At 40.6% G+C, this 24,941-nt stretch overlaps 1 protein-coding gene and 1 pseudogene across 2 annotated transcripts in view; both read right to left on the bottom strand.

Annotated features, from left to right (window-relative positions):
* LOC110566726 (small proline-rich protein 2F-like) overlaps window positions 1–24,941 on the bottom strand; it is a 207,167-nt pseudogene that overhangs the window by 27,956 nt on the left and 154,270 nt on the right.
* LOC110543651 (small proline-rich protein 2D-like) overlaps window positions 9,921–24,941 on the bottom strand; it is a 169,324-nt gene continuing 154,303 nt past the window's right edge. Inside the window, exons 1-2 of one of the 2 annotated variants that reach the window (XM_021629916.2) lie at window positions 11,204–11,283; window positions 9,921–10,534 (exon numbers count right to left, since the gene is read on the bottom strand). In XM_021629916.2, the coding sequence (XP_021485591.1) occupies window positions 10,243–10,515 (273 nt within the window). In that variant the 5' untranslated portion in view covers window positions 10,516–10,534; window positions 11,204–11,283 and the 3' untranslated portion in view covers window positions 9,921–10,242. Of the gene's footprint in view, window positions 10,535–11,203; window positions 11,284–24,941 lie in introns of those variants that run through there. The other variant, XM_060393134.1, reaches the window with a different exon arrangement.

Raw genomic sequence — 24,941 nt, 5'->3', positions numbered from 1 at the left:
CACACACACACAAAGGCACAAGCACATGCAAAGGCAGAGCACATGTACTTGCATGTGTCCACATACACACACGCTGAAAGACAGAGAGAACCTCTGTCTTATATTTTAATCTGCTGTGATTGCCATATATCACCTTCTGATTTTCTGAGGTTTATTAATAAATCATTGCTGAATATATTAGAAATAATACATTACAAATTTTTTTGTTTTTTAAATTATTTTTCTGGATACAATTTATTACTTTTTATTTATTTATAACAATTTATTTACTTTGTATCCCAGCTGTGGCGCCCTCCATGTTCTCCTCCCAGTCCCACCCTCCATCCATCTTCTCCTCCTCTGCCACTCACCTAGTCAAATGATAGAGGTGGTCCTCCTCCCCTTCCAGCTGACCCTAACCTATCAAGTCTCATCAGGGCTAGCTGCATTCTCTTCCACTGTGGCCTGATAAGGCTGCCCCTGCCTATCCCATGGGGAGGTGATCAAAGAGCCAGCCACTGAGATCATGTCAGAGACAGTCCCTATTCCCTTACTACGGCACCCACTTGGACAATGAGATGCCATGGCGAAAATCTGAGCAAAGGATCTAGGTTCTCTACATACATAGTCTTTGGTTGGATCTCTGCAACGACCTTTGTGCCCAGATTTCTTGCCTCTATTGTTCTCTTCTGGAGCTCCTATCCCCTACAAATCTTTCTATCTTCCACTTCTTTCACTCTGCACTCTGCCCAAAGTTTGACTAGGTATCTCAGCATCGACTTTATACCCTTGCTGGATAGACTCTTTCAGAGGGCCTCAGAGGGAGGCTGCTGGTCTGTTCCCTGTTTTCTCCTGCTTCTGATGTCTATTCCATTTGCCTTTCTGAATTAGGATTGAGCAACTTTCCTAGGGTCCTCCTTCTTGCTTAACTTCTTTAGGTGTACGGATTTAGTTTTAGTTGTAGGTTTTTTTCTTTAATTCTTGATTGACTTAACACTTTTATGGAGTACAAGGCTCTGGACAATTATAGCATGTACACACAGGAGGATGGAAAGGTTGTTTGTACTTTTCCTTTTGGTAGACTATCATGCTGAAGTCTCAGAGCCTGAATAAAATAACATAGATTTCTTTCACAAGTGGTCCCCACAGAGAAAGATCTGTAGCTTAGGAATATCAGAACCACTCAACATTCCCAAATATATCTCTGAATTCTTGACTTTGCCTTCCATGTCACCTATTTGTTTTATTAACTTTGGAAATTGTCATTGTTCTTCACATGCTAGGAACATCTTTGTTCTAAAGTACAGGGCGATGGTACTTGGAATAAATATTATCTGTAAGAAAAGGAGTCTGAAGTTTAAGTTCTAAAACACTGAACAATATCAATAATGACTTTTACTGGGGCAATGATTATCACTTGGTGTGTTCCAGGAAATTGACTACTGTCTAAAACAAAACCCAGAATCATTCAAGGATCTAGATCCTGCTAAGAGGAATAACAGAAGAGTTCAGAAAAGAAAGAAATGTTCTCTTTGGTCCAGAAAAGTTTCTTTTTATTTGGAGGCAAAAGAATAAAAGAGAATGATAAAACAAAGCAAACAAAGCCTTTAAATATTCCCAGCTTTTCTCTGAGAAGCACACAGCATTGAATCATCCTCAGTGAAGTATGTCATCTTCCTGAGACTTAAATGCTTTCGACAGTAAGGAAGTAGTTAGCTGAGATTGCCACTGTTTATTTCCCTAAATGGAAAGAGAGTCACAGTTCAGGACCTGGGGGAAGATGCTTACAAATGCACCACCATTAGGTGGCTCATAAAGGCTAGTACCCATACCAGTAAGTCAGGTCAGTAGGAAACTTATGACTCTCCATATTTGCATATAACACAGAAAGAATCACCCTAGGAAAATGGCCTTATCAGGAGCTCATATAATTTCTTTAAGATGGGTCACAGTTTAGTATACAAAGTAAGTCTTAGCAAAAATAAAGATGATATTTTCCTGTGTTTTACCAAATCATAATAAAAAAAGAAACCAAAAAGACTATTTAAAACTGTACAGACCTGTGGAGATTGAACACTTACTTTTAACTGATTAGAAAGTCAAAGTAATGTATAAAACTTTATGTTCCTAGAATTATACCAGAACACCAGATATATGCCAGAGGCAGTTTATAGACATAAATTCCTACAACATCCAATGAGGGATTAATATCTAAAACATACAAAGAACTCTAAATAATGAAGAGAAAGAAAAATGGAGACAGACAAAGAGAAAGAGAGAGAGGAAAAGAGGGAGGGAGAGAAAGGGAAAAAGTGGTTGGACAGATGGTTTTTCTTATACATGTAATCTTGGACTCTAATCTCTAATTGTATGCATCCTCTTAGAATTCTTGGAAAAACTAGAGGTCTACAAAAAGACTATTGGGAAGTAATCGCCTTAAGGGAAAGTAAATAGAAAAACACTGAAAATATGAAAGTAGAGATAGGGAATAACTGGATTGAAAAGGTTTGAATAACTAAAAATATCATGCACATTTTTTGATGAATATATAAAAACATCAGGCTAGAGCTATGTTTGAAGCCTCCTCTCTGTCAGCAAGCTTTCATAGTACAGGAAGAGGCTGTTATGTTGTGTGATAAGTGAAAAAGAAGGCACCAATGGTCTTTCTTAGCTGTGGACCCTACAGACATTAGTACCACCATACATGGCAAGATATACCCACTTGTGAAACGGTAGCACAACAGTTGTGACACTAATAAATCACTTCTTGCTTACATTTCAAAACCACTCCACCATATACCAGTAAGTTGTGGACTCACTACCATGGGAGCAAGAAACCAATAGATAGGCAACTGATTTCATGACTTTCCTTGGTGAAATGAGGTCCCTGGGCTCTGAGGAGTCCACTTGTTCACCAGGATCATACATCTGAGGACAGTGACAGGCAACTACCTGAGAACTTCCTTGCACAGGGACAATCTCCATCAGTCTGAAGAGGGCTCCTGCAAGAACATCCAGCTCCTGCCCAGGACTCTTTCCACACCCATGAGAAGCCCAAAAGGCAACACATTCAAATAACCAATGACAGAGAAAACCAAATGGCTAAATGGCCAGCATAAAAACACAATCAACAAAATCCAGAGCAATACGGAGTTCCCTGAACCCAGTTTCTCATGGAAAGCAACTCAGGATACCCTAACACACCTGAAACACAAGAGATGACATGAAATCTATGCTTATGAAAATGATAACAGAGGAAAGGAATAAAATTCTTCAAGAAATACAGGAAAGTACAGTCAAATAATTTGAGACCTTTAGAGGGGAAACAGGTGCCCTGCTGTTGAGGTTGTAATTCTTGCCTGGATCAGATAGGCATTAAGAGCTGGTGATTTCTCAGACAACTAGGAATAGCACTTCCTCAAGATCTAGCTATACCGCTCCTAGGCATATATTCAAAAGAGGCTCAAGTACACAATAAAGACAATTGCTCAACCATGTTTGTAGTAGCTTTATTTGTAACAGCCAGAAGCTAAAAACAACCCAGATGCCCCTCAACTGAAGAATGGATACAGAAATTGTGGTATATCTACACAATGGAATATTACTCAGCAATGAAAAACAAGGAAATCATGAAATTTGCAGGTAAATGGAGGGAACTGGAAAGGATCATCCTGAGTGAGCTATCCCAGAAGCAGAAAGACACACATTATATATTCTCACTCATATAGACATATAATATAGCATAAATCTACTAAAATCTGTACACCTAAAGAAACTAATCAAGAGGGAGGACTCTTGCTAAAATGTTCAATTCCTATCTAGAAAGGCAAAGAGGATGGAAATCAGAAGGAGAAAAGAGGAAACAAGTCAGGAGCCTGACACAGAGGATGTTTGAAAGTCTCTGCCCTGCAGACTATCAATGCAGATGCTGAGACTTATGGGCAAACTTTGGGCAGAGTGCAGGAAATCTAATGAAAGAAGTAGGAAAGAGTAAGATCTGGAGAGGACAGGAACTCCACAAGGAGAGCAACAGAACCAAAAATCTGAGCACAGGGGTCTTTCCTGAGACTGATACTCCAACCAAAGACTATGCATGGAGACAACCTAAGACCCCTGCACAGATGTAGCCCATGGCAGTTCAATATTCAAGTGGGTTCCATTGTAATAGGAACAGGGACTGTCTCTGACATGATCTGATTGGTCTGCTTTTTAATTACCTCCCCCTGAGAGGGAAGCAGCATTACCAGGCCACAGAAGAAGACAATGCAGCCACTCCTGATGAGACCTAATTGACTAGAATCAGAAGGAGGGAAAAGAAGACCTCTGCTATCAGTGGAATTGGGGAGGGGCATGCATGCAGAGGGTGGAGGAAGGGAAGGATTGGGATGGAAGGATGGAGGGAACCACAGGGGGGTTACAAAGTGAATAAAGTATAATTAATAAAGAATTTAAAGAAAAGAACATCAACAAGATACACAAACCCTTACCCAAACTAACTAAAAGTCAGAGAGGCACTATCTAAACCAATAAAATCAGAAATAAAAAAGGGTATGTAATGACAGATACTGAGAAAATCCAAACAATCATTAGGTGTTACTTCAAAAGCCTAGATGCCACAACATTTGAAAAACTATGGACAGTGTTCTTGATAAGTTCCACTTAAAGGTTGAATCGAGATCAGGCAAACAAATTAAACTGTCCTATATTCTGAAAGTAAATAGAAGCAATCATCAAAATTTCTCAACCAAAAAAAAAAAAAAAAAAAAGCCCTTCAGATGAGAATTCTATCAGACCTTCAAAAAAAGATAATACCAGTGATCTTCAAACTATTCCACAAAATAGAAACAGAAGAAACATTACCAAATTGATTCTAGGAGGCCATAGTCACCTTGATACCTAAACCACACAAAGGCCCAACAAAGAAAAGAATTTCAGACTAATTTTCCTTATGAACTTTGAAGCAAAAATACTCAATACCATACTTGGAAACTGATTCCAAGAAAACATCAAACGTATTACCTGCCATGAACAAATAGGATCCATCCCAGGTATCCCGGAAGGTACAATACACAGAAATCTATCAATGCAATCCAGTACATAAACACAGTGGAATAAAAGAACCACATGATCATCTTCTTAGATGTTGAAAAGGCATTTGACAAAACACAATACCCATCCATGTTAAAAGTATTCAAGAAATCAGGGAAATAAGGCAAATGCCTAAACATAGTAAAGGCAATATACAACAAGCCTATAGGCAACATGAAATTAATGGAGAAAAACTTAAACCAACTCTGTTGAAATCAGTGTCAAGACAAGGCTGCCCACTCTCACCATATATCTTTAATATAGTATTTGAAGTCCTAGCTAGAAATTTAAGACAACGAAAGGACATCAAGGGAATACAAATCAGAATAGAAGACAGCAAAATATCACTCTTTGAAGATGATATGATAGTATACAAAAGTACCCCAACAATTCTACCAAGGAGCTCCTACAGCTGATAAACACCTTCAGCAAAGTTTCAACATCCCTAGTCATCAGGGAAATGCAAATCAAAACGACCCTTAGATTTCACCTTACACCCATCAGAATGGCTACAAACAAAAAATTAAGTGAGAACACATGCTGGAGAGGGTGTGGAGATAGTGGAACCATCATCCATTGCTGGTGGGAATGTAAACTCATACAACCACTTTGGAAATTAATCTGGCACTTTCTCAGACAATTAGGAGTAGTGCTTCCTCAAGACCCACCTATAGCACTCCTAGGCATGCATCTAAAACATGCTCAAGTATACAACAAAGACATTTGTTCCAACTGTGTTTGTAGAAGATTTTTATTCATAATAGCCACAATCTGAAAAAAGCTAGATGTCCCTCAACTGAAGAACTGATGAAGAAATTTTGGTACTTTTCCACAATGGAATACTTCACAGAAAATCATGAAATGTGCAGGCAAATTCAGGGAGCTAGAAAAGGTCATCCTGAGTTTGGTAACCCAGAATCAGAAAGACATGCATGGTATGTACTCACTTATAAGAAGACATTAGTCATATAATACTGGATAACCATACTACAATCAAGAGACATAAAGAAGTTAAAGAACAAGGATAATCTTAAGGAGGATGTTTGATTCTCATTCAGATGGTCAAATAGAATATACACTGGAAGCTTTGAAGAGAATGAACAGGATGTAGCCTACCATGATGTCCTCTGAAAGACTACATCAAGCAGAAGATCTAAGCAAACGCTGAAAGGCACAACCAAACTTTGGGTATAGCCTAGGAAGCCTTATGGGAGATTTGGAGGATAGAAGAGCCTGGAGAAAACAGGAGCTCCACATGGAGACCAATAAAGCCAACAAGTCTGTGCCTAGGGGGGCCTGCAGAAGGACCTTGCCCATGACTCAGGATACTGAACCAAAGCTTCCACTGAGAGCATTCATAAGAGGAGTGTGCAAGCTATGTAAACTAAAGCCTTCCTAAGGGATAGGGATGTGTTTCTTCAATTCCAAAGAACACTTTTTTTTTTTTTAATCTCAGTCATGGTCATTGGAACATTGTATTGGTTTTCCTTCAGTAGATATCATGAATGAAATTTTTCTATGTCAGTAAGACTCTTCTTTCTCATGACATTTTCCATGGAAAGTTTCATTCCTTTTGGAAAGCAAGATATGCTGCAAGGTTGTAAAAGATGACATTAGAAAGGGATGGTTACTTTTATAAATCCCTTAAGAGATTTTTTTCAACAATTTTACTCGAAAGTTCCACCAAAAACATGAGTCAGCTTCAGGGGAATGAACCAGGAAAAACTCCAGAAAAATCACAGAGTCTCACACCTGTCCTCAAGAGATATGTAATTGAACAGAATACCTTGGTGATTTAGGGGCAAAAGTGATTTAAACTTCAGGAGTTCAAAGAGAACATAGCTTTTTCCCACTTACATTCTCATTTTACATATCTCAGTCCCAAAGACTGAACATAGCTGTCATTTGTCATGACCTTAATTGACTGGAGTGCTCAGGACTAATGAAGAAAAGCTGCATTTCTGCAGTATTAACAATTATAACTAAACTTGGGAAACACCAAATTGAACACACATAGAATCAAATTAACTTACAAAATATTTTCAGAAATGAGGCACAAGAAGAATTTATTTGTTATAGACAGTTAAACAAAGCCAGTGACAAAGGTGGAAGGTGACAAATGATTGTTGAAAGTTATCTCAATGTCTCTTGTGTTGTAACCATTGTCAAAGCTTTAAATTGAGTGATCTTCTCATTCCTTCATGGTCCTTTATTTGCTATATTATACAAGAAATAACAAAAATACAAAATAAAAGGAAGAATAGAATATAAAGAGTAATATAGTTAGGAATTATATTTCCTCTGCCGGGTATTTTATCTGAACCACTCCTACACTGGAATAACTGTGGTTAATGTCACTGTGATGGTAAAGGTCCTCATGGCGTTGCATATGGTGGTGGTAGTGATAAACTTGTGGTGGAGATAATGGACGCGATTGTCTTGGTGGGGTTGAAGGTCATAATATGGACAATGAAGATGGTAGGTGGTGACAGATGTGCTGCGGTTGGCATTAATGGCCATGAGACTTGGAGAGGTAGAGATGAAGATGATCAGCAGCTACCATGTACTGGCACTTAGTTAGTTTGAAATTATTGTCAGGCACGGCACCAAAAAATGACACGTATTTACTCCATTTTGACAGAGATGAGTCATTAATATAATTAAGAGTATCAATGTTTAACACTAAGACTATGAAATATTCAGCATTCCAAGAACTCAGAGAAGTGCAAACCAAATGCAGTTGAATCCCATTCTCCAAGGTAAAAATGAATACTCTCAAAATAATAACAAGTTCTATCCAAAGTATAGAGGAAAAAGAACTCAAAATACACTACCCACCAGACAGAAGATTAATCAGTCCAGTATGAAATTTAGTATGGAATAGTCTCCCAACAAACAAAAAAGTAGTGCAAACATAAAACTGATTGGCAATGTTTGTGTTGTGTACAATCAAGTCAAATAGAGCATACTCTAGATATCTATATGTCCATCTTTGTTATATCACAACTCATAATATGAAAGTTAACTAATTAAACTGGTGCACACCAATGAATGACTCAGCTAATAATGCATGACACACTAAGTACCAGAGTAATATTCAGTCATAATAAAAAATAATATCAAGTTATATTCAGTTAAATTGATATAACTCCATAACATCATGAAAAGAAATGTAAGGACATCCTAAAGGCCAAGGTGAGCAAGTTTCTTTAAATATGAAATCAGAATAACTTAATTAGGATACATTAATGTAAGTATGTAAATATTAAGCCACATTAAGGACACAAGTGTGACCAAAATGTGTGAGGATTGGGTAAAAATATGATCCAAGGGGTATATGCATGACTGAACACCATATTATCTTCTTAACTTAGCATGTCCTAAAAAGAGAGATTATACTTGTGTAGACTGAACTAATGTGTCCTTCAAGCAAACAAACACTAGGTAATCTTTCCCCTGATGCTAAATTCAGTCAAAGTGGAACTGCTGCAGATTGGCATGTGGATAAAAGGATAAAAATAAAGAAATATGAGCATATCGTAAAGATGATAAAGTGAGTTTTAGAAGAAGAAACCACATGAGTACCATGAATATGATTGTACTTTTATGAGGAAATGGACCAATAGAGAGACACGGGTTGGGAAACCATACTCTGAGAGCACTGAGGAAACATCTGCTGGTCTTCCCTCTGAGCATCTGGGTTATTAAATCACTGAAGAAGGGCCGTTCTCAGAATTTCCTTGACAAGAGCAGGATCACAGTCTCAGAGAAATGCCTTCCATAGCATGAGTCATAAGAGACACATAGAAGTTAACGTGTAGAAAGGACTATTTTGCAGCCATAATGAATGTTGAACTGAATATAAAGTTGTTGATATAGAAAAGTATGTGATAGGTTCTCTTTTCTTCCACTGGTCATCATGACTGCAGAAGATCTCACTTGTTCTTAAGTGGGCAGTTCTGCTGGCATGGTGGAGTAGGTTGCACAGGAGGGCATTTCTGCTAGGATGGGGCACTGTGACATGGTTTATTACAAGACTCTCGGAGCACATCTAACAAGGATAGATTAATGTACATAAATAAGTACTAGGGAAGTGGAAACTGTGACTGTGAATATACTAGGCAGGGGTGTGGATTAAAAAAAGGAACCAAGTGGAAGATGAATACTTGAATATTACTTACTCTTCCTAAATAAGCATGTGCTGAAATAGAGGTTGTAGTTTTGCATGTACTGGAGGGAAGATTGTAGTTTTGCAGAATGAAATGATGTGTTCCTCAGGCAATCAAACTCTTGATGTTCTGGCTAGTTTGACGTCAACTTGATACCAACTGGGGTGATTACAGAGGAGAGATCATCAGTTGAGGAATGCCTCCATAAGACAGGAGTGCAAGCATATCTTTAGCAGATTTTTTTTTTTTTTTTTTTACTTAACGATTAAGGGGGGAAGAGAAAATCCAATTATGCATAGCATAACCTGTAGGCTGGTCGTGAATTCTGGAAGAAAGCAGGCTGAGCAAGCATGTGAAGAAGCCAGTAAGCAGCACTCCTCCATAGTCTCTCATCAGCTCCTGCCTCCAGGTGCTCTCCTGTTTCAGTTCCTTTCCTGTCTTGTTTCACTGATTGATTATGGATGTGGAAGTGTAAATCCAATAACACTTTCCATCCAATGTATTTGGGGCATGGTGTGTCATCATATCAAAAGGAACTATAACCTGGAAACTAACTATACTATGATATGATCCAAAGTCAGTCAAAGGAGGCTTACAGCAGACTTTCAAATAGGGCAAAGGATAGAAATGAAAGAACATGAAACGTACGTAACTTTTCAAGAAAGTGAACATGAATGACTACCATCAACAACATAGTACTTTATTCAGAAAATTAAACAACACTGAAAATAGTCTGCCTAAGTCACAGAGATTTTTGAAACTTGTCCTATTGGGCCACTGAAGAAGATCCATTCTCAGCAGCATCTTGACAAAAGCAAGAATATAGGGACAAGCAAATTTCTTTCCTGTCAGAGATCATCACTGGCATATGGAGATGGCTGAAAGGTGGAGAATATTCTTCTGCATCCATGACAGACATTGAAGAAAACATGGGCGTGTTGCTCTGGAGGTAGAGGAGAAACATTCACTTCTCTTCTCTTGTTCCCGATGCTGCTGAAACCATCCCTCACTTGCTCTTGGGTGGGCACTTCTGCTGACATGGTGGAGAAGGTTGCACAGGAGGACATTTCTGCTGGCATGGGGGAGGAGGGCAAGGCTCAGGGCACTTTGGAGGAGGGCAAGGCTCAGGGCACTTTGGAGGAGGACAAGGCTCAGGACACTTTGGAGGAAGACAAGGCTCTGGGCACTTTGGAGGAGGACAAGGCTCTGGGCACTTTGCGGGTGGGCACACAGGAGGAGGCTGGCAGGGCTGCTTGCACTGCTGCTCTTGGTAAGACATTGTGCTGAAGTCTCAGGATCTGAAAGGCAACACATCAGTGTGTTTACAACTTATAAATACAGAGAAGATTGATGGAGACTTGGAACCTCAGATTAATTTTCCTCTCCAGGCATGAATATGATTCTCCAACTCCTCCTGCTTTAGGACTTCCTGTATTTACCCTTTCCTGCCAGTAATCTGTTGCATTAATCTTAGACAAATCTTTCTTGTTTTACACCCTTTTTTTTTTTTTCTGGACAACATATTTTCTTCCAAGGAAACAATTCATACTGTTTATACAAAAAACTCCTTCAAGACAGGCAATCTCAAGTTCTGGTGCCCTGGAAATCTCAAACATATTCCTGTCCCCTTCATCTTACTTGTATCACACAGCCTGTTGTCTGCTGTTGGGCAGTAAAAGAAAGATGAGGAAAATCACAGTATATAACACCTGATGAAATTCAGGTGTGTTCAGAGAGCACCAAGAGATGCATAGGAAAGAGAAAGGTACTCTGTTCAACCACCTACCATAAAGAAGGAAAACCACTTGTCACAGTGGACTATAGTGTCCATTGCTAAATTTCTGACTGCTTGGTGGGCACCATTTATCCCATGATCAAAACTGGACTCACAACACCTACTTCCTCAAAATTGACTACAGCACATAAGAAGACCATAGACACAGATCATCTCAAGAAATGGCACTCACCAGTTTCTTCAAAGTAGTCCAGGAACTGAGGACCAGCAGTCTGCAGTCATGCAGCCAAGGACCTCTTTATAGGACTGGCTGCTCAGCTGAGTGGGAGTAGAATTGTCTGCCAGTGGGCAGGTCCAAGAAATTCCCATGCAAATGCAACTCTGTGTCTAACTGGCTTGACCAGAACAAGATAGGAAATACCATGTTCCTGGACATCATCACTGCCTCACTGCTGTGACTCAGAAGGCCCTCCCCTTTTTCCAGTTTCAGTAACATCTGACAGATGCAGTAATTGAGGGGTTTCCTCACTAAGCTCTCTTTTCTGATTGAAGACAATATTTTAATCTCTGCTTTTACAATTTTTACCGTTGGTGTCCTGTTTGTTCTATTTCAACTCACTGGTATTCTATGGTACATCAGACCATAGGCATTCTTGTGTTTTAGGTGTAATTCTACTATGAGCAGAGGGAAGGAAATTCAAGGTATTTGTGGGTTTTCATTTCAGCACTGTTTTTGATAACTCTGACAACCCTGTTCCCAGAGACAAGTCATATCTCCTGCCTGGGTTTGATTCTTTTCTGTGAACTAGAGAGAATACTATCTCCCCGTCAGAAAGAAGGCTCATGGCCTTTGGCCTTGTCCAGAGACCCTTCAAGACTTCCATGATACATGGCACATAGTGGCATATATTTGGACTTACCTATAAAGATAACTACAGGACTGCTTACCATGGCAAGATAGGAACTAAATTTGCACCTGCCCTAGGCATGTTGTTGTTTAGGTTGTTATCATGAAGACTCACAGTCACTCACAGCTCACTTATGTGAATAACTGTTATAATTCCCTGTGGGTCAGAACAACTAAAGTTTCTCTGAGAATTTCCAAAAGACACATTACACAGAATCATTTGTATACAGCACACACACACACACACAAAGGCACAAGCACATGCATAGGCAGAGCACATGTACTTGCATGTGTCCACATACACACACGCTGAAAGACAGAGAGAACCTCTGTCTTATATTTTAATCTGCTGTGATTGCCATATATCACCTTCTGATTTTCTGAGGTTTATTAATAAATCATTGCTGAATATATTAGAAATAATACAATGAATTTTTTGTTTTTTAAATTATTTTTGTGGAGACAATTTATTTTTTATTTATTTATAACAATTTATTTACTTTGTATCCCAGCTTTAGTGCCCTCCCTTTCTCCTCCCAGTACCACCCTCCATCCATCTTCTCTTCCTCTGCCACTCACCTAGTCAAATGATAGAGGTGGTCCTCCTCCCCTTCCAGCTGACCCTAACCTATCAAGTCTCATCAGGGCTAGCTGCATTCTCTTCCACTGTGGCCTGATAAGGCTGCCCCTGCCTATCCCATGGGGAGGTGATCAAAGAGCCAGCCACTGAGATCATGTCAGAGACAGTCCCTATTCCCTTACTATGGCACCCACTTGGACACTGAGATGCCATGGCCAAAATCTGATCAAAGGGTCTAGGTTCTCTACATACATAGTCCTTGGTTGGAGAATCGATCTTTGCAATGACCATTTTGCCCAAATTTCTTGGCTTTGTTGTTCTCTTCTGGAGCTCCTATCCCCTCCAAATCTTTCTATCTTCCACTTCTTTCACTCTGCACACTGCCCAAAGTTTGGCTATGTATCTCAGCATCGACTTTATACCTTTGCTGGATAGAGTCTTTCAGAGGGCCTCAGAGGGAGGCTGTTGTCCTGTTCCCTGTTTTCTCCTGCTTCTGATGACTATTCCATTTGCCTTTCTGAATGAGGATTGGGCAACTTTCCTAGGGTCCTCCTTCTTGCTTAGCTTTTTTAGGTGTACGGATTTAGTTTTAGTTTTAGGTTTGTTTTTTTTTTTTTAAATTCTTGATTGACTTAACACTTTTATGGAGGACAAGGCTGTGGACAGTTATAGCATGTACACACAGGAGGATGGAAAGGTTGTTTGTACTTTTCCTTTTGGTAGACTATCAGGCTGAAGTCTCAGAGCCTGAATAAAATAATTTGAGATTTCTTTCACAAGTTACCCCCACAGAGAAGGAATCTCTAGCTTAAGGAATATCAGAATCATGCAACATTCCCTACTATATCTCTGAACTTTTTGACCTTCCCTCCCATATCACCATTTTGTTTTATTAATTTTGTAAATTGCTCAAAAGGACAGGGCGATGGTACTTGAAATAAATATTATTTGTAAGAAAAGGAGTCTGCAGTTTAAGTTCCAAAACACTGGAAAATATCAATAATGGCTTTTACTGGGGCCATGATGATCACTTGGTATGTGCCATGAAATTGACTACTGTCTAAAACAAAATCCAGAATCATTCAAGGATCTAGAACCTGCTAAGAGGAATAACAGAAGTGTTACTAAAAGAAAAAAGTTCTACTTGGTCTAGAGAAGTTTCTTTGTATTTGGAGGAGAAAGAATAAATGAGAATGATAAAACAAAGCAAACAAAGCCTTTAACTACTCCCAGCTTTTCTCTGAGTAGCACACAGCATTGAATCATCCTCAGTGAAGCATGTCATCTTCCTGAGACTTAAATGCTTTTGACAGTAAGGAAGTATTTAGCTGAGATTGTCACTGTTTATTTCCCTAAATGGAAAGAGAGTCACAGTTCAGGACCTGGGGGAAGATGCTTACAAATGCACCACCATTAGGTGGCTCATAAAGGCTAGTACCCATACCAGTAAGTCAGGTCAGTAGGAGACTTATGACTCTCCATATTTGCATATAACACAGAAAGAACCATCCTAGGGAAATGGCATTATCAGGAGCTCATATAATTTCCCTAAGATAGGTCACAGTTTAGTGTACAAAGTAAATCTTAGCAAAATAAAGATTATTTTTTTGTGTATTAACAAATCATAATGAAAAAGAAACCAAAAGGACTATTTAAAATTGTACAAACTTATGGAGATTGAACAATTTACTTTTAACTGATTAGAAAGTCAAAGTAATGTATAAAACTTTAGGTTTCTAGATTTGTACCAGAACACCAGATACATGGCAAAGGCAGTTTATAGACATAAATGCCTACAACATCCAATGAGGGATTAATATCTAAAACATACAAAGAACTCTAAAGAAATAAAGAGAGAAATAGAGACAGATGAAGAGAAACAGAGAGAGAGAGAGAGAGAGAGAGAGAGAGAGAGAGAGGAAAAGAGAGGGGGAAAAGAAAAAGAGTGGTTGGACAGATGGTTTCTCTTATACATGTATCTTGGTCTCCAATCTCTAATTGTATGCATTCCTCTTAGAATTCCACGAAAGGCTAGATGTCTACAAAAAGACTATTGGGAAGTGATCGCCTTAAGGGAAAGTAAATAAAAAAAAAAAAACCAAAACACTGAAAATATGAAAGTAGAGATAGGGAATAACTGGATTGAAAAGGTTTGAATAACTAAAAACATCATGCACATTTTTTGCTGAATATGTAAAAACATCAGGCTAGAGCTATGTTTGAAGCCTCCTCCCTGTCAGCTAGCTATGAGGCTGCTATGTTGCCTGATAAGTGAAAAAGAAGGCCCTAATGGTCTTTCCTAGCTGTGGACCCTACAGACATTAGTACCACCCTTCCTGACAAGATATACCCACTTGTACAACAGTACCACAACTCTTGTAACACTAATAAATCACTTTTTTATTATATTTCAAAGCCACTCCACCATATACCAGTAAGTCATGAACTGGACATAAGACTCACTCAACAAGAGGAAAACAATGCCTTGTACTAGGAACATAGCCAAATGCCCAAGACAAATAAATTCCTGGATATTGAAGAAGAACCTACAAACAGTTTTACTAAACATGCACACTCTCTAACTACATTTTAAGTATTTGTTCTTATACCTAGAGTATAGGTAGTGCTTGTCCCCATCAAGGAAACTTCTCTTTGGAACAGACAAAAACCAATAGAGAAAAACACACCAATCAAAATGCAAAACTGTGTATCACAATCCCAAAGGATACATCTCCAAAATAACTCCCTCGTCAAAGGATAAAGAAAAAGACTATAAGAGCCAGAGGATCTGGTAGTTTGCTATGAAACTGTTCCTACTAGTAACATCAGAACCCTGCACACATAGATTTCCATATGGATGCCTGAACATGAGTTAAACAAGAACAGCAATAAAATAATATTTTAAGGAGTTTGTTCTTTGGCCCATTTTTACACACATATATATAGTGTCTTCTTAATACTACAATGTCCACAAATGCTTTCATCTTCCTCCTACACCTCCTACCATTTTCCTACTCCCTACAAGTCTCTTTTAAATATCCATTCTTTTTCATTGGGTCCACACAAATATCCCTTGGAAGCTATGTGGCTCTATATACACATCACAAGACAATGACCTTCCTCTAAAATTATCAGTAGGTAGTAATTCAGCAGACAGTGGTAGGTCCTTTTTTGCTCCCTCTCAAATCAAAGCCTGAGTGTTAACAGGCCCACCTTGTGCAAGCTCATTACAAACTGCCAAAGTTGCTCTGAGACCATGATTGCCTTAGCTATACCATGCCCACAAGAAAGCATTTCACAGTGCTTCTCACTACCTCCTAGCCCTTGTATTCTCTCTACTCCTTCCTCAACAACATCCACTAAGGGTAAGAGAGTGCAAGGTAATGTCCTCCTTAGAGTTGAGCACAGCACTGTGAGAGACCATCTGTCTTTGGTATCTGCATTCACACCCATTCGTTACTAAGAGATATTGCTCTGATTAAGGCTGGGAGTACCTTTGTATATGAATAGAATCAAAAATATTTAGGAGACAGCAAAGCAGCATGTCAATTTAAATAAGCAACAGTAAGTAGAACGTTAACCTCTTAGACTTATGACTTTGTCATCCATGGGTTATTGACTGAGTTTACGAAGACTGAATTCCTTAAATCCGGTACTTACTTACTTACTACTTACTAATTTTTATGTTGTACTTGAGTTGAACCCAGGGCCTCATGCAGGTAAAGAACTACTGAGCTTTACACCCTCTAGTTTATACTTAGAGAAATGGTATCTCTAATTTGAACAAGCTCAGATTTACCTCACTGTAGTCCATGTAGGCCTTGAGCTGCATTCCTCCTTTCTCACCATCTGAGTATCTGCGTTTCAAGCCCATGGCATCATACTTGGATATGTAAATGAGGGTCTTCTTACATGTATTTATATGCACCATGTATATGTCTGGTGCCCACTGAGGAAAGAAAGTGTCAGATCTCCTGGAACTGGAGTTGGGGGCGATTGTGAGCCACAGTGAGAAAACTAATTCTTCTGCAAGAGCAGCAACTATTCTAAACCTCTGAACCATTGCTCCAGGACCTCTATAGTAGCTTTTTAATGAACTAATAATGAATTCATTGAAAAGGAAATTGGAAACACAACCTTATTCACAGTAGATTTAAAAAACAGGCTGAGATTGCAATCCAAGACAGAGGAGTGAGTGGCGTGCAGTATCTGAACAGCAGGACAGGAGTGAGAGCAGAGACACCAAGAGCCCATGCTGTGGAACCCAAAACCTCAACTTCTGTGTTTTCCAGCTTAAAGGAGAGTCCATGGTCAGGGAAACACATTGGTCCAACTTCGAGGTTGGACCTCTAAGGTCCAACTAATCCCAGGAATATTTCAAGTTCTCCTAATAGTGCTGGAGGCCTCAGACATCTCATCCAATTCCACCGCCTGTGAATATCTTTGGGTGTTGGCAGTTGGAGGCTCCAACCTTGGGCACCCATTCTCACTGCCCTTGGTGTACCTTCTGGATACCAACAGCTTGTGGCTAAAACCTATGGCGCCCACTTTCACTGTCTCATGGATACCCTCCAGTACTGCAGATATGGCTCCAGACTCAGGTGTCCATTCTCACCTTCTTGGCACACAGTTTCAACCTTGGGCCTCCTGATACTCAGGACCCATGGAGGCAACACTGGCTGCCACTGCCCCAAAGCTAACCCTTCTCCCTAAGAAAACCAGCAAGACCTTGAGCTCACAGGTTCTCTAGAATGATCACACCCAGTAAGCACAGTGTCAAGCACAGTGTCTAGACTCACTAACTTAGCCAGTAGGAGGGTGGCTGACTTCATGACTTTCCTTGGTGAAAGGAGCATCCCTGAGCTCCTGAGGAGTGTACTTGGTGCCCAGGTTCATACATCTGAGGAGAAGCATATGCAAGTACCTGCCAGTCAGCAATCATTTCTATCAATCTGAGGATGGCTCCTGTATGAACATCCAGCTTCCTGCCTAGGACTCTTTCCACACCTCTGAGAAGTCCAGCAAGCAACACAATCAAATAACCAATGACAGAGATCACCAAGTGGCTAAAGGCCAGCATAAAAACACAATCAACAAAATCCAAAGCAATATGGAGTTCCCTGAACCCAGTTATCCCATGGAAAGCAACTCAGGATACCCTAACACACCTGAAACACAAGAGATGACATGAAATCTATGCTTATGAAAATGATAACAGAGGAAAGGACTAAAATTCGTAAATAAATACAGAAAAGTACAGTTAAATAATGTGAGGCCTTTAGAGGGGAAATGTTGGAGGTGGGTTACTAGCTGAGGGTGCAGTTCTTGCCTGGATAAGATAGTCACTAGGAGCTCTGCACTAACGGCAGAACTCTTTCACAGTGGCAGGGTCCCCTACTCTCTGCCTGACTTCATCTGAAAAGTGTCTTTAGAAACAGACTCCTCTAACCACACTTGATATTTGGCCTCTGACAGAGATCACTTCTAACTCTCCCCTCCCTGTTGCTCCATGCTAATTATGTACTGACATTCTAGTCTTATGATAAGAGAATGTTGTATAATGCAAATCAAATATTCTGGAAGTGCCTAATTCCAGCCAATTATATACTCCTATTTTTGGAGCCCCACACCCACTCCTAGAGGTATATGACCTTTGTTCTCTGGAATTAAAGTTGAACTAGCCATCAGCTGTTTCTGAGCTGTGTAATACCTGTATGTTTCTCACTGTCAGCCATTCCAGGCACACTTCTCATCTCCTTCCCTTCCCGACTTTGTGGGCTGCTTGGGAGCAGCCTCCAGGCAGGAGGAAAAAAAAACAGGGAAATAAATAAATCACTGAAAGAAATACAGGAAAGTACAAACAAATAGGTGAAGGGAAAAAAAATCATTTATAGAAATGAAGGAAAACACAAACATGTGAAGGGAATCAAAACATTTCAAGATCTGAAGATTGAAATACAAATAAAGAGAGCACAAACTGAAGAACTAGAAAAGGAGAACTTACAGAAGAAAACAGTAACTGCAGAGGTAAGCATTGCCAACAGAATACAAGTGATGGAGGAAAGAATGTCAGGTGTAGAAAACAACATAGAAAAATAAATCAATGCAGAGATATCATGAAAAGAAGAAACTTAAGAATAACAGGAACAGAAGAAAGAGAAGATTCCCAGACCCGAGGACCAGAAAATAATTTCAACAAAATCATGGAAGAAAATTTTCCCAAACTTAAGGGAAAATTATAAACATATAAGAGGCCTACAGAACACCAAATAGATTAGACCAGAAAGAAAATCCTCTGCCACATAATCAGGACACTAAATGTACAGAACAAAGAACAGTATTAAAAGCAGCAAGGGAAAAAGGCCAAGTAACATATAATGCTATACCTATCAGAATCATACCTGGTTTCTCAGCAGAAACTATAAAAGCCAGAAAGTTTTAGGTAGACATTTTGCAAGTGCTAAGAGACCAGATTACTATACTCAGATTACAGATGCCACACCAGATTACTATACTCAGCAAAATTTTCAATCATCATAGATGGAGAAAAAAAAATATTCCATGAAAAAACAAAATTTAAATAAATCTATGCATAAATCCAACACTACAGAAGATACTAGAAAGAAAACTGCCACCTGTGGTGGTTAACAACACCAAAAACAAACAAAACAAAACAAAAAAACAAACACAAGACATAAATGTTGGGATCTGTAAGCAAGCATCTCTACGGTCAGCCCCAAGGAACCTGACAAACCAGATATCAGGCATCTGTGAAGCCACCTATGGACCACCTGGAACTACCTGAGCATGCTCTGGGTCACCTTATAAGAGAACTCAAAGCTCCCCCTTCTCTTTTTCTCTCCTGCCCTGCCCAGAGACAGTCTCTGAGACCGCTTTTCCCTTCCCTTTCCCTTCCCCTAATAAACCTCCCACGTGAAACCAGTCTCGTGGGGGTGATTTGTACACCCACCATGTAACTCTCTTCTGCATGGTTCTAGCATTGGTGCATTGGCCGGGAATAGGTACCTCCAGTGGCCACACTGCAGGGTGGTTGCCGGCACCCCACCAGGGCTACTGGAGACCTATTTTGCTCCAAATCCACCAGTGACCTACACTTTCCAAAAACCAGATCGCTACTGCAGCACCCAGCACCAGCTAAATTGGTGAGTTCACCCCATTGGTCGGCATAAATGTTTCTCTGGGGAAGATTGACCGTTGAGAGTTCAGAAACTTCCCAATACCCTTTGAGGTGGAGGAACCCTCAACCATGGTCTTCACTGGCTACCACTGACCCTCTTTACTGGACCTCCATTTAGGGCTTCACTTTCCCTTGGGAGAGCCTCCCACACACTAACAGTCCCTTCTGCCTTCCCTCTAGCTCTCACAGGAAAATCCTAGCGCTAGGTGAACTGTGCTCTCTCAGGCAACTGTGCCAACTAGTCTCTGGCCAAAAGCTGATGAGATATTGGATCAGGTAGGACTGGGCTTGCCTTTGGGATGCCTCTGGAAGGTCACTGACTTCTCTGCCTCCTAGTAGGGAATGCCCAGATGTCTGTTCCTCCAGCGTCCCCACTGGGATATCTTCTGGAGAATTTTAAAACATTACACATTGAGTCTGACTTAAAGGCCTCTTAGCTCATATGCCTCTGTAATAAAATTTGGCCTACATATTTTTTTAGATAAGGGTTCAAATTGGGCAATTAACAGCACATATTAAATCTCAATATTTTACGAGACCTTCTTAATTACTGTCAGCGATCTGGTAAATGGAAGGAGGTACCCTATGTTCAAGCTTTCTCTTTTTCTCCACTCTAAACTTTCTCTCTGCTCTTCCTGTCCTCCTACCCAAATTCTTTTAGCTATAAAATCTCAACCTTAAGAGTTCTCTACCTTTGACCCTGCAGATGAACCTCCACTTTGCCAATCTCAAACCCCAGCTTCTTCCTCTTCTACTCCCTCTTCTTCCTCTTTGGCTTCTCCAAAATCCTGACAACTTCTGATGTCTTCCCCCTCCTCTTCTACTCTCTCTTCTCCCTCTTCAGCTTCACAAAAATCCTCACCCCCTCCCTAGCAATAGGCTGTCCCAATTGTCTTACTCTGGCACCCACTTTCACCCCACCAACAACTATTAGTCCCCCCTGCTACCTGTTCTCACTCTATAGCAAAGCCCGCTTCCTCTATTCAGCAGAAACCAGTCTCAATTATTCTCTTGCAGGAGGTAGCTGGTGTAGACATCTTAATTAGGGTGCATGTTCCCTTCTCATTAACTGAACTTTCTCAAGTAGAAATGAGATCAGGATCCTATACCTCCAATCCTTCTACTTTCATTAAAGAATATTAATATCTCACTCAATCTTAGAGTCTCACTTTCCATGATATATATATGATTCTTACCAATAACCTATTACCTGAGAAACACAGGAGAGTTTGGAAACAGGCTAGAATGCATGCAGATGAGGTTCACCAAGCAAATGCTTCACACCCAGTTGGGGCTGAGGCAGTACCCAACCAGGATCCACAATAGGATTCTGATACCCTGGAAGGCATTTTAGCCAGAGATCAGTTCACAACCTGCCTACTCGCTAGTCTCTGAAAGGTAGCCCTTAAGCCAGTTAATTATAAAAAGCTCCAGGAGGTCATTCAGGAAATGAAAACCTGTCTCAATTCCTAGAGTGCCTTACAAAGGCCTTCTTACAACACACTAATTTAGACCCTGAAATTACAGAGAGCAGACAACTCCTAATGAACTATTTTTTCTCCCAAAGTTACCCCGACATCAGGGATAAGGTTAAATCCTTGGAGAGGGCACCTCTGACTCCACAGGTAGAAGTCTTAATGCTGACCTTTAAGGTGTACCATGGGAGAGATGAAAAAGCCTTCAAGCAAAAATACCAAATGTTGGCCAAGGCCATCTGACCAGCCTCAACCACTACCCAGGCTCCCTTGCCTTCTAAGGCACAAGGACCACCAGGTCCCTGTCTCAAATGTGGTCAAAAAGGTCACTGGGACCGGGCTTGTCCTAACCCCTGCAAGCCACCAGGGCCATGTCCAAAATGCCACCAAGAGGGACATTGGGGTGTTGACTGAACCGTTTCTCCCATGATATGGGGACATCACTCCCAAATGCCCTCTGGCTGATATCCTAGGCCTGGCTACGGACGACTGAAGGTGTCCGGTTCCCTTGACCCAACCACTGCCATCACTAGCAGGGAGCCACAGGTAATCATCATGGTATCGGGGCAAGCCATCTCATTCCTTGTGGACACTGGAGCCACTTACTCAGTTCTAAAGGAGTACTGGGGACCAACCATCTCCTTGTAGTTCTCTATTGTCAGGGTAGGGGGACAACCTTGCCAGCCTTGCTAGACTCTACCACTTCATTGTACTTTCAGGGGTATTCCCTTGACTCATTCCTTTTTAGTAATGCCAGCCTGTCCAGTTCCCTTAGTGGGAAGGGAGTTTTTAGCCAAAGTGGGAGCCTCTATCTCCTTTACTCCACCCATTCACCTGACCCTGAGTTCACCAGCATCCTCTCTCCTCCTCCTAGCTACCCTAACTACCAGTTGTGACCCGTTGCTTCTTTTACCAGCCTCTCAAGTAGACTCCCAAGTCTAGGAGGTCCAAAATCCCTCTGTTGTTAGGCACCATTCCCCTGTGTTCATTCAGATACAGGATCCCACCAAGTATATTTCCCAACCCCTGGGGATGAGAGAAGTAAAAAAGGTAATTAAACACTCCTCTTAAGAGTGGAGAGGTGCTTGTTTATCAAGCTGCTTTGTTATTTATCGAAAAACAGGTTTTCACTCTGGCTTTCACCTTGAGACAGAAAAGAGGAAGTTCCTTAAAACTTGTTTGTGTGACCTTGGACCGTACCTACTATAGGGAAGTTTTAGAAAACATGACCTTGGACCATATCTACTACAGGAAAGTTGTTTTCCAGAAAACAAGTTTGGCAGTTCCAGGAACTTCTTTCTTGTATTGATGTGACTTGCTTTAATTATTTCAATCCTCACTCTCCACCCAGGAACTGTTCAACTCTGCCTGCGGGCTCCGACATCTAAGGTCATTGCCTCTCTGACACCTCCCCAAATAATACAAACCTGTCATTTCCTCTCCTACTTCAGACTCTGACCTTGGCCTACAAGCTCCTTAATGTGACCCAATGCTGTTTTAAAACTTGCTGGCTATATGTCCCACCTGGGACCAACTCAAAATTACCACTGACAGCTTCTGCGGTGACTCTGTCAAGTAACCATACTTTACCATTTACTAACTGCCCTGACTCTCTTGCCACAACCCCCTACCTTTTTTATATCACCTTCTTTTGCATGGCAAGCTGTTTCAAAGCATCCGGGACACACTCTGTAGGAATGCTAAGTTCCTTAGAATGTAATAAAACTACCTCATCTCAACCCCAATACCCTACTGCTAATACTACCTCGATTCTTTGTGGCACTCAGGTCTACCACCATCTGCCTGCTGGTTGGTCAGGAGTTTGCATGCTGGTACCCCTCTTCCCTGAGTTGGGGGTGATCAATGAAAAGGAGCCCCTACCAATCCCAGTTGTGGACTCAAAAGCTGCCCAGCAGGATAAGAAGGAATTTCAAATCCTGCCCCTCCTGGCTGTTGCAGGAATCAAGGCAGCTGTCGGAACTGGGACAGCAGGACTAGCCACTTCACTAACCTTGTATTATCAGCTTTCTTCCCACTTTATCCAGGAGCTTCAGCAAGTGGCTCAGACAATACTAACCCTCCAAGGACAGATTGAGTCACTGGCAGCAGTAGTACTTCAAAACTGACGTGGATTGGATCTCCTCACAGCTAAAGAAGGTGGCCTTTGCATCTTCCTCCAGGAGGAATGTTGTTTTTATGTCAACCAGTCAGGTATAGTAAAAGACAAAATCCAACAACTTCAGACAGATTTACAAAAAACAAAGGGAACAGCTTGAGGCTTCTAGCTCTTGGGCTTTTGAGAGCTCCATATGGAAATGGATTCTGCCCTTTGTCACACCTCTCCTGCTCATCTTTCTTTCTGCTTTTGCTTTTTGAACCCTGCTTAATTAATTTCCTCTCTACATTACTCCAAAAACAAATGCAAAAAAAATCTCTAACCAAACCATTAATCAGTTACTCCTACAGGATTATCAACCTCTGCCCACAGAACCAGATGACAATGACCCTCCAACTGACTCTGATGTTGGGGACCAGCTATACCCTGAGAATGACAATGTCCCTAATCAGCAGAATGTAGTTTGAAGAGCAAAAGTTGCCCCTATGCCTTCCCCACCATCACCCCTTCCTAGCTCCTCACTTTTTAATAAAACAAAAAGGGAGGAATGTTGGGATCTGTAAGCAGGCATCTCTACAGCCAGCCCCAAGGGACCTGACAAACCAGATATCAGGTATCTGTGAAGCCACCTAAGGACCACCTGGAACCACCTGCACATGCTCTGGGTCACCTTATAAGAGAACTCAAAGCTCCTCCCTCTCTCTCTTTCTCTCCTGCATTGCCCAGAGAAAGTCTCTGTGACCCCTTTCTCCTTCCCCCTTCCCTTTCCCCTTTCCTTTCTCCTTTCCTTCTCTTCCCCTTCCCCTAATAAACCTCCCACGTGGAACCAGTCCCATGGCATGATTTGTGAACCCACCATGTAACTCTCTTCTGCACAATTCTAGCAACAAATAACTTCACTGCAGCAAAACCAAAAGTAGATAAGCACACAATTACACTATCTCAAACAACATCAAAATAAAAGGAACTACAGTCACTGGTAATTAATCTCAACATCAATGTACTCAATGATCCAATAAAAGACACAGACTAACAGAATGGCTGCTTAATCAAGATCCATCATTCTACTGCAAACAGAAATACACCTCAGCCACAAAGAAAGATATTACCTGAGAGTAAAGAACAGGAAAAGGATTTTTTTAACAAATGGACCCAGGAAGCAAGCTGGATTACCCATTCTAACATCTAATAAATAGACTTTCAACCAACGTTAAACAAAAGACATGAGGAAGGACACATCATACTCAATCAAAGAAAAATTCCACCAAGATGACATCTCAGTTCTGAACATCTATGCCCCAAATAAAAGGACACCAATATTTGTAAAAGAAAAATCAATAAAGGATAAACTACACATCAATCCCCACATATTAATAGTGGGAGACTTCAACACCCCACCAAAGGACAGCTCAAAAAATCAGAAACTAAATAGATAAATAATGACACTACAGATGTCATGAAATGAACCTAACAGACAAAGAATTTATCAAAAATAAATAGATAAATAATGACACTACAGATGTCATGAATGAAATGGACCTAATAGACAAATATAGAATGTATCCTCCAAACACAAAAGAATATACCTTCTTCTCAGCACCTCACAGAACCTTCTCCTAAACTGACCATAGAGTTGGTGACAAAGCAAGCCTCATTAGATACAGGAAGACTGAAATAACCCCTCCTATCCTATC

The sequence above is a fragment of the Meriones unguiculatus genome, chromosome 10, assembly GCF_030254825.1.
Source record: "Meriones unguiculatus strain TT.TT164.6M chromosome 10, Bangor_MerUng_6.1, whole genome shotgun sequence".
Taxonomy (NCBI): domain Eukaryota; kingdom Metazoa; phylum Chordata; class Mammalia; order Rodentia; family Muridae; genus Meriones; species Meriones unguiculatus.
The sequence above is the reverse complement of the archived record's forward strand: the minus strand, read 5'-3'. Positions and strand labels throughout refer to the sequence as shown.